This window comes from Leptopilina heterotoma, unplaced genomic scaffold (genome assembly GCF_015476425.1).
Source record: "Leptopilina heterotoma isolate Lh14 unplaced genomic scaffold, ASM1547642v1 Lhet_396, whole genome shotgun sequence".
NCBI lineage: Eukaryota > Metazoa > Arthropoda > Insecta > Hymenoptera > Figitidae > Leptopilina > Leptopilina heterotoma.
The window spans coordinates 389,792-400,555 of NW_025111061.1; the positions used below are offsets into that span (position 1 = coordinate 389,792).

A 10,764-nucleotide genomic window follows, 5' to 3' on the forward strand; every position below is an offset into this window, starting at 1 on the left:
TTGTTATTTCTTTTCTTGAACACTTGTTTCCATCGCACCCGACCTCTGAGATCCCCCTCTGGTTTCATTTCGGTCTCAGATCCGTCGGTCTTGCCTAAAATTATCGACTATTGATGTTCGTTATTGTATCACTATTCAACATGTTTACTATTTCAAATAAAAGAGATTTTATTATAACTCGTTCTCAATTAATTATTTGGCTCTAACCCTTTCCTTCCTTTTAACATTATTTTTGGTCCTTCGAGCCGGATAATTAATTGATTACAGAGTTTCACATTGTATAGGCGGAAATAATGATTCCTGGTACAATCGTAGCTCAGCTGGAGCATCAAAAATTAGTTTCTAGTCAAATCGCGAGTTCCTTTGATGATCTTTATCATGGAGGTCGTGACCGAATCACTCGTCGTCGTCTCGATGCACGTTTATCCGCTTTAAATGAAGATTGGCAGGAGTTTTCTAGTAATCATAAATGTTTGGGTTTAGCTATTGCCGAGTTACCAGAAGATGTAAGAGGCGAAGTTAAAAATGATCCTTATTTTATAGAAAATTCTTTTCGAACAACCCGAGAAATCTTTTTAAATTCATTCGAAAAAATGACCACCCTTCTTGACGAGATTCAAGATGGTTCTTCATCCAGTGACCCATCTCAACACCTCCATGCTCCTTCATCGACATCACTTTACCATCGCCTTCCTCATATGGATCTGCCTAAATTTAATGGTGACTTTGCTGAATGGCTTACTTTTCGAGATATATTCATCTCCTTAGTTTTCAAAAATCAGTCCTTATCACCTGTCGAAAAATTATTTTATTTGAGGAGCAGTCTGACTGGTTCAGCTGCATTACTCTTGAAACATACCCCTTTAACTGGAGATAATTTTGAAAAGGCGTGGCGTGACTTGACTTCTTATTATGATAACAAAAGAATTTTAATTGATTCGACGTTATATTCACTTTTTTCTCTTAAATGTATACAAAATGAATCCGCGACAGAGTTAGAAGAGTTATATACATCAATACAACAAAATATTCGCTTACTAGAGACATTAGGACAGCCTGTTCAGCATTGGGACTCTCTCTTAGTTTACTTTACTACTCGTTGTCTTGATTCAAATACATATCGAGCTTGGGAGTTAGAACTTGGTTCGTCTACAGAATACCCAAAGTGGAGTCAACTCAGTAATTTCTTGGTTAGTCGGATACGTTCCTTACAGGCTCTTACTCGCGCGTCGTCATTCCAGTCAACAAATCAAATTCAAAGTGGACCAAAACTTCCAACTCCTTTATCTCACACGCGTCAGTCAAAATCTCACTCTGTTCAGCAGATAAACTCAACAGATTCAATAATGAAGACTTGTCCAATTTGTACAAATGATCATTTTACTTACAAATGCCCTGAATACACTTCAAAATCAACTGATCAAAAACTTAATGTTATTAAACAAAAAAATTTATGCTTCAATTGCCTCGGGACGCATTTAGTAAGGTCATGCCCTTCTTCGAGACGTTGTATTAAATGTGGAAAGAAGCACCATACTTCTATCCATACATTCACTCCTAAAGTTGCTAATGACCTCTCTGATAATTCTCCCCAGTATTCTACTCTAAAATCGACAGACGATTTATCAAACAAACAAGTCACTCACCTGAAACCACAAAACCCACCCTTTCGAACATCTATTCTTCTAGCTACAGCTCGAGCAAAAGTTGAATTGGAGCATGGTCAATTAATTTATGTTAGAATCCTTATTGATCAAGGCTCTGAAATATCTTTGGTTACTGAAAGCTTGGTGCAAATGTATCGTATTCCACGGCGGAAATCTTGTGTATCAATTATTGGAGCCGGTGCGCTACCCACAGGACGATCAAAGGGCTCAGTTAGTTTGAAATTAAAGTCGAATTATAATTCTGATTATTATTGCCTTATGATAGCCGAAATCTTACCCAAGTTGACTAGCATTATCCCGTCAAGTAAAGTCCACAATCCAACTTGGGAGCATTTGACAGAGATTGATTTAGCAGATCCAAATTTCTTTGATCCCTCCTCAGTAGATATTATTCTTGGTTCTGATCTCTACCACGAAATTATTGAAAATGGTCTAAAAAGAGGAAAAGAGGGAGAACCAATTGCCCAATTAACCAGTTTCGGATGGATTCTTTCTGGTCCAACCGGCCAAACTTCCTCAGTTAACAATGTTCAAGGATACCATTGTTCATGTGAGCGAGATTGGTATGCGTTAATTGAGGAATTCTGGCGTGAGGGAGAAGTTACCGATAGCAAACCACCTTTGACGCCGGACGAGGAAGAGTGTGAGAACCACTTTAGGTCTACACACAAAAGAGTCGACACCGGACAGTATCAAGTTAGGTTACCTTTTAAGGATTCTGTCACTTTGCTAGGTGATTCTAAACTAGCTGCTACCAAAGCTTTACATAAATTATTTCGACAATTTGCGACTAATCCCGTATTCTACAAGGAATATGCGAAATTTATTAACGATTATCAGCAATTAGGACACATGGCACTTATACCATCTCAATTTCCTGAACCGACTCCAGTGAATTACATCCCACATCATGGAGTTTTTTCGCATGATTTTAAGTTACGTGTTGTATTTAACGGAACTGCTAAGGTATCCAACGGAACCCCCCTTAATGATCTTTTTCACATTGGTGCTAAACTTCAAATAGATTTAGTTGATGTCTTACTTTACTTTCGCCAATTTCGTTTCGTGTTCTCTACAGACGTAGAAAAAATGTACCGTCAAATTCTGGTACACCCTGATGATTGGTGCTTTCAACGAATTTTATGGAAGGATTCTTTAGGTAACATCGAAACATACAATTTAACCACAGTCACTTATGGTCTGTCCTGTTCTCCCTTCCTTGCCTTACGAACAGTAAATCAATTAATAAACGATGAAGGGGAAAATTTTCCACTTGCTGTTCCGGTTTTAATGAAAGGTCGATATGTAGACGATACATTTGGTGGAGGCGACACAGTACAAGAAAGCCAATCAATTGTACAACAGGTCACAAATTTGTGTATGGCGGGCGGCTTCCCACTTCGGAAGTGGATTAGTAATCACCCAGACATATTAAACAGTATCCCCGCAGAACATAAATTACCCATAGATTCATTATCAATAGATAATCCCATATCTATATCTGCATTAGGATTATCCTGGCAGCCTTCAGAGGACATTTTCACATTTTCTCCTATTACCGTAGAAGCAGCTCCTTTCACGAAACGATCAATTTCTTCAAAAATCGCACGCCTATTCGATCCCCTCGGCTTTATTGCTCCTATTGTTATTAAGGCTAAAATACTTCTCCAAAAATTATGGATTATTGGGGTTGGGTGGGACGAACCTATTCCAAAAGACATGATTGATGAGTGGGTTAAATTTATTCAACAATTGTCTGATCTTAAGCAGTTGCGGTTTCCTCGATGGATTGGTATCACTGGTAATTGTAACTTTCAACTGCATGGGTTTTCCGACGCGTCTCGTGTTGGAATCTCAGCAGTATTATACTTAAGAGTGTCTCTGAATAGTAATGTAACGGTTTCATTTGTGTGCGCCAAAACGAAGGTTGCCCCTATTAAAAGGCTCACCATCCCTCGATTAGAGCTTTCTGCAGCTACTCTTCTCACACGATTAACGAATCATGTATGTCGAACTCTTGACCTCAACAACCCACCCCTCTTTTTATGGACTGACTCTGCTATTGTTCACACTTGGGTTAATAATCACCCTTCCAAGTGGAAAGACTACGTGCATAACCGTGTATGTTTTATACAAGAGACGTTGCCACTAGCTCAATGGAAATTTATCCCTGGCATGGATAACCCAGCTGATTGTGCCTCTCGTGGAATGACCCCAATCGAACTGTTAGCAAATAAAAAGTGGTGGAATGGCCCATCATGGTTGGCTGCTGAACCAACATATTGGCCTGGCAATATTCCAGCAAAACCTCTAGATAATCTATTAGAAATCAAACAAACTAATTCAGTTAATGTGATACGTACTCCAGTCCCGAAACTTTGGAGCTTAATAGAACGCTATTCGAGTTTTACGAAATTGTTACGCATTACGGCCATTTGTTATCGAGTAATAAAAAAATTTCGACATAGGTTTGATGGACCTATAACATCTCCACTAACCCCTGAAGAATTAGTTGATGCCAAATATTACTGGGTTCATCAAGTTCAACTTGCCTTTTATCCCAATGAACTTACTACTCTTTCCAATAAAGAAAATCTCCCTAAACAGAATTCTTTAATTCGGTTAATGCCATTTATCGATGAGAAAGGGATTCTTCGAGTAGGTGGAAGGTTGATAAACTCTGAACTCAGTTATGAAAACAAACATCCCTTCATCCTTCCGCGTACGTGTTCGTTATCTAATCTTATTATCTCTGATGCACACTCTAGGACGCTTCATGGATCTACGCAATCCACCCTAACCTATATTAGGACCACCTGTTGGATTGTTGGTGGTAGAGCACCGGTACGCTCTTTAATATTAAAATGCATCAAATGCTCCATATGGCGGAAAAAAAATGCTCAACAAATGATGGGCCAGCTTCCCTTTACTCGGGTGACTCGAGTTGACCGACCATTCATTCACACTGGACTTGATTACGCTGGTCCCTTTAGTCTAAAAACGTGGAAAGGGCGGGCGGCAAAATTATACAAAGCATATTTTGCACTCTTCGTGTGTCAATCTACTTCCGCAATACATATTGAACTCGTCACCGATTACACAACCGAGGCCTTTTTAGCAGCTTACCAACGTTTCGTGTCTCGACGGGGTATTTGCCAAACCATCTCGAGTGATTGTGGCACAAATCTGAAGGGCGCGGATGCTGAATTAAAAAGGTTATTCGCGAAAACTTCTTATGAACTAGGCAATTTAGCATCGTTAATTGCTAACGATGGCACTAAATGGCTATTCAACCCTCCAGCAGCCCCTCATTTTGGTGGCAAATGGGAGGCTGCGGTAAAGTCCGTCAAGTATCACCTCCGCAGAGTTGTTGGTGACACACTTTTAACCTACGAAGAAATGACAACCCTTCTCACTCAAATTGAAGCAGTGCTTAATTCTAGACCACTTTGCCCCATTACAGATGATCCTGATGACCTATCTGTCTTAACCCCTGGCCACTTTCTAATCGGAACTTCGTTAACTGCTACACCGGAACCTACTTTAGAAGGGATAAATATCAATAGACTTAGTCGGTGGCAGCGTATTCAGCAAATGAGAGAGACTTTTTGGACGAGATGGTCACGCGAATGTCTTCAGCGTTATCAGGCAGTATATAAGTGGAATCACGAAAAGGAAAATATCTCGATTGGAACCATTGTATTGATTATGGATGAACGTTACCCCCCCACAAAATGGCCACTCGGACGTATAATACAGGTTCACCCAGGAAAGGATGGTCGGGTTAGAGTTGCAACAGTGAAGACTGAAACTAGTACAGTTACAAGACCAATTGTCAAACTTTGCCCTCTTCCTGTAGAAACTAGTGCCGAGTAATTTCGTTTTTGTCAATAACGAAGGCGGGCGGAATGTTTAAAAACTTGCTAAATATACTCAACGATGAATCATTGTTGTTTTCTCCCTCCTTACTCACTTTGTGTCTTTCTCCTTGTGACCTCTAGATCACAGTGTTTTTATTCTGTCATGTCTCCTCTCTTGTTTTATGTCATTAACATTGTTATCGCATTTAGTTCGTTTCCCATCCTTAACACCTATACAGAGCCCCTTCCGTGAGCATTTTACAAGTCAATAGGCGGAGCCTGTTTTCAAGAGTTACCTACGATAGATGGTTTAGTTTTGCCTCTGAGCTTGGACTGATACGGACGTCTACGATTTCGCTCCTGAGTTGAGAGAGTGCCTGCTACTTCCACAAGGGAGTCACCTCATGGCTGCCAAGGATTCCGGACGTCTACGATTTCGATCCTGAGTTGAGAGAGTGCCTGCTACTTCCAAAAGGGAGTCACCTCATGGCTGCCAAGGATTCTGGAAATGGGAACGTCACAAATTACTGAGAATTATCAGCCAAAATTCTTTTCCAACTACTTGGTGAGCTCGTTCCAATTTTGATAACTGTTCCTTTGTTTTAATTAGTTAGACCTTTTCTGTTCACTTGTTTATGATCATGCAGCTCCATTATGAGATCAGTTCGACTGCATGATCATTGTTATTTCTTTTCTTGAACACTTGTTTCCATCGCACCCGACCTCTGAGATCCCCCTCTGGTTTCATTTCGGTCTCAGATCCGTCGGTCTTGCCTAAAATTATCGACTATTGATGTTCGTTATTGTATCACTATTCAACATGTTTACTATTTCAAATAAAAGAGATTTTATTATAACTCGTTCTCAATTAATTATTTGGCTCTAACCCTTTCCTTCCTTTTAACACAGATAAAAATAAAGTTTGAATGAAATTTTTTTTTTGAATGCATAGAATACATACATAAACAAGTAATAACATCTACTCTACAATATCAATGTAATAATAGTTTGAGCATGTTTCGTTTCTCTCCCATGCTCAATCTAAAGGGGGTAGGTGTTACGTCCGTAACTTCTTGTTAATATACCTAATTTAACTTCGATACTTATGTATGTATTTCCTATTTTTTATATTGTATTTTACTTATATGTCATATTATCATTCTATGTATTTCACATTATTGCATTATAATTAGCATATTTTATATATCTCATATGTATCTAAACAATTTGCAAGTATAATGAATTCAAGAAAGATGAGTAATATTTTAAATCATGTAAAAAGAATAACGATAGTGCATCAGTTAAACGACCTTCAAAAAATCTTCGCCACAGCCAGGAAAACAAACAAGCATTGCAGTCGCCGATACCCCCACTTAAAATCTACCCAAAATCGACACGTGTAGAAGAGTCAACAGTCGCCCCGAATTGCAGCAGCATTGCCGTCGCCCGACACCCCCACTTAAAATCTACCCAAAATCGACACGTGTAGAAGAGTCAACAGTCGCCCCGAATTGCAGCAGCATTGCCGTCGCCGAGACCCCCACTTAAAATTCACACTTGAATGATTTCAAAGCATTACATTAATGAAGACAGTTTTATATAAAAGGAATACAAATTCTGCAGATATCAGAGAGTAACTATTTAGAAATTAACCTGAACACATCGTTCAGAACAAGAGACTAGAGAGTAATTTTTTGGGAATCAACCTGTACACATCGCTCAGTCATTATCAAATTGTCTACAAGTAAACATCGCATAGTTTACAAGTGAATTAAAAGTACATCTTTGAAAGTGAAACGTATAACCCCAAGTATTATTTTGAACGTACATTATAAAAAGTGAACTATTTCCCCAAGTATTAAATAAGAAGTGAACTTTAAACAACCTCTTATAATAAATTTGCAAAGTATAAATTTTAAACAATTTCCAAAAATATTAAATTGGAAATAATCTCAACTATCAACGAAGACCTAATATTGAAACAACACATTCCAAATTTCGAACCATGGAAATTTGCTCAAGAGGCGACAACCGTCTGGAAGGAAGCAGATATTTTAACAATACAATACACTATCTCATTAGTGTAAACAAGAGGTCTAATACCCAACCACTAAGGACAACAAACAAAAAGGCCCCTTTTCGTCTACCGCTCATCACCATTGAGATCGGACAACAGATTATCATCACACCACCAGTAATCGTTATTCTTTAAGTAAGATTCATAATTTTTGTACTCATTGTAATTTTGTCAACTCTTTTCTTTCTTGTTGGTTTTTAAATAAATTATTCTCTCACATTTAGTAGGCTCATTGACTTATCCTCATCCCAAATTGGATTCATTTATGAAACCAATTTAAAACGAGGAACGTTAGGTATATTTAAAAAGGTTTCTCGTTTTGACGTAACACAGAAAAGAAAATATTTTGTTATTTTATGACAAAAATGACATTTTTCTGACATTTATTATTATTATAATATATGTTAAAAAGTATTTAAGAATTTTGGTAATTATGTCAAATGGGAATTTTTCGAGCAAATAAATTTTATGTTAAATAATTATCTTAATAAAGGAAAATTATGTAAAATGAAATTGTTATAATTTAAAATTTCTGATACAACATGACATTTTGAATATTGAAATGTTATGTTTTATGTCACTTAATAATTCGAGTAAATAAAAATTATGACAATTAAATTTTGTATAGATTAAAATTTTTCAATAATGACATTTTAAAGATTTAAAGGTTACATCACATAAAAATTCTGGTAAATGCATATTATATCATTCCACTTCCATGCATTTCAAGACGGTCCAAATAAAAAAAGTATTTTATTTGGCCCGTCAGAATGACAACAAATTAGATGTGATTAATAACAGTAGATTATTTAGTTTATTATTATTACTATTTTTACAAATAGATTAATTTAATAACCAGGTACTATTTTTTGCACGAAATTTGACAGGTAATGCAATACAAAAATTATATTCTTAGAAATTGTAATAAAATTCTTTGAAAGGTTTCAATTATTTTCAAAAATTATAAACGAATTTTTTTATAAAGGAATCAATTATTTTGCCAAAATAAATACATTTTTCGCAAGAGTTCAATTATTTTTATAAATAAAAAAATATTTTAATAAATTAAATTAATTAAAAAAAAATATAATAAAATTCTTCTCAAACATTCAATTATTCGATTTAACTTAAAAAAAATGTTATAAAATCCTTTGGAAAAATTCAATCATTTTGAGAATTACAACTTTTCACTGGAATTCAATTATTTAACATACAATTGAGGCCTTGGATCCAATAACTCGCCCGACGCTCGAAGACACGCGCTAATACCAGTCGGGTAGCAGTGAGTGGCCCAGAGGCGCTCACTGCTCACTGACTGTCAGTTGCGCGTTCCTCCGAGCGTCGGGCGAGTTATTGGATCCAAGGCCTCAATTTTTATTAACTTTTTCTAAAAATAAACTCGCATATTTAAGGAAATGTAATAATTATTTCAAAAAAAATCTTTATAAAATTATTTATAAGAATTCAATTTTCAGAATTATTAAATTACTTGATAAATTTTTTATTTTTGTATTTAAATAATTTAATTTTCGTACAACTATAAATAAGAATTGATTGTAAAATGAATATTTGAATTTTCAAAAATAAAAATAAATTTTCCAATTAATTGAAAATTTTTGTCAAATTTCATTAAATTAAATTTTACATTTAATAAGAATTTTATTTTTTATTTTTTATTGTTTATACTCCTGCCCTATTGGCCTTACGCACTTTGACAAGAGTCCCCGAGAAATACTTTTTTGGATTAAGCATAACCATTCTACTTTAGAAATTTTTTCTATATATTAACCTAATTTTGCGTCTACAGCCGACTTTATTAGGAGTACTCGCATTACGCCTGGACCACCCGTCAATGGGTTTTCTCGCCAGAGAAGAGGGAAACTGTAGAAAACCTCTCTGAGTACAACCGGTTTATCGACAGTCGAGTTCTAATGGTGTGTACCGGACAATAATCGACGGTGCACATCATTATACCTCGACGTCAAACCTCCCGCTCAGATTGTCTCACGTGCCGGAAAAATACCAAGCCAAGTGGGCGCGAACCAAGGGTACTTATACTTATTTATTATAAATATTGATTTTCAAAATATTAATTTCAATAAAATAATTTTTACATAAAAAATCTAAATGTTTACAATTTGTATTTTTATTTTGAGGTTAAAACATACATAACCTGCATGTCAAAATCATGTAAAAATAGTACCTGCGGATTTTTAATTTAAATTACATTTGTAAAAATAGTAATAATAATAAACTAAGTAATCTATTTGTTAGAAAAAATTAATTACAGCTAATTTGCAATCTGATGCGCCAAATAAACTACTTTTTTTATTTGGAAAAAAACTGTCTTGAAATATATGGAAGTGTGGTGACTGGCCAAATAGACACTGCCTTGTTTTATTATGTATACCTATAATATTATTATTACAAAAAAATATCTTTTCTTACCTGCTTATGCAAGTTCGATATACTTTCTTGGCCTGGAATATGTTGTGTACCAACGCCAAGAAGAAACAAAACAAATTTGTTTTGTTCCAAAAGCACAATATATAAATTAATGAATTGATTGAGCAAATAAAAACAGCACAATTTTGCTTTTAACAGCACAATTTTTTGTTTTTAAAACAGTACAATTTTGTTTTTAAAAAAACAGCACAATTTTATTTTTATATTTTTTATATAATATATATAATACACAATAAAGTTGAAGAACACCAATATATATCCTTTATATATAACAAAAAACGCCCAAATTTTTATTTTTTTCTGTATAATATATATAAAAGAAAAAAATATGTGACGTTCCACTGCTAAATGTGATGTGACAATGAACTAAATGCGTAATATACGAATTTTACGAAAGAACATTTCAAGTATAGCGCGTGTTTGTATCTCATTCGTTTCAGATGACAATTTTGAAACTTTTTTTTTTCTGTTATTTTTATCGGATTCTAATTTTCTTTTCTTTGGTGGTGGGCGTTTTTTTGGAGTTTTCGACAAATATGCTGGGCAATTTGGAAACTGACTTGGTACGACACCCTTCTTCAATCGTGGAAATGTATAATTCTCCTGAAATTAATAAGAAATAAAAAGATATTAAAATTTTTGTAATTAACAAAAAATACATAAATATTAAAATTTAGATTTCATCTACTTTTAC

The 10,764-nt window shown here is 35.2% G+C and overlaps 1 protein-coding gene across 1 annotated transcript; it reads left to right on the forward strand.

The window, feature by feature from the left end:
* The first annotated feature begins 293 nt into the window (after positions 1-293).
* LOC122506102 lies at positions 294-5,543 on the forward strand. The gene has a single exon (XM_043618096.1). It carries the CDS (start codon positions 294-296, stop codon positions 5,541-5,543), a length of 5,250 nt encoding a protein of 1,749 aa, XP_043474031.1.
* Positions 5,544-10,764: the final 5,221 nt, after the last annotated feature.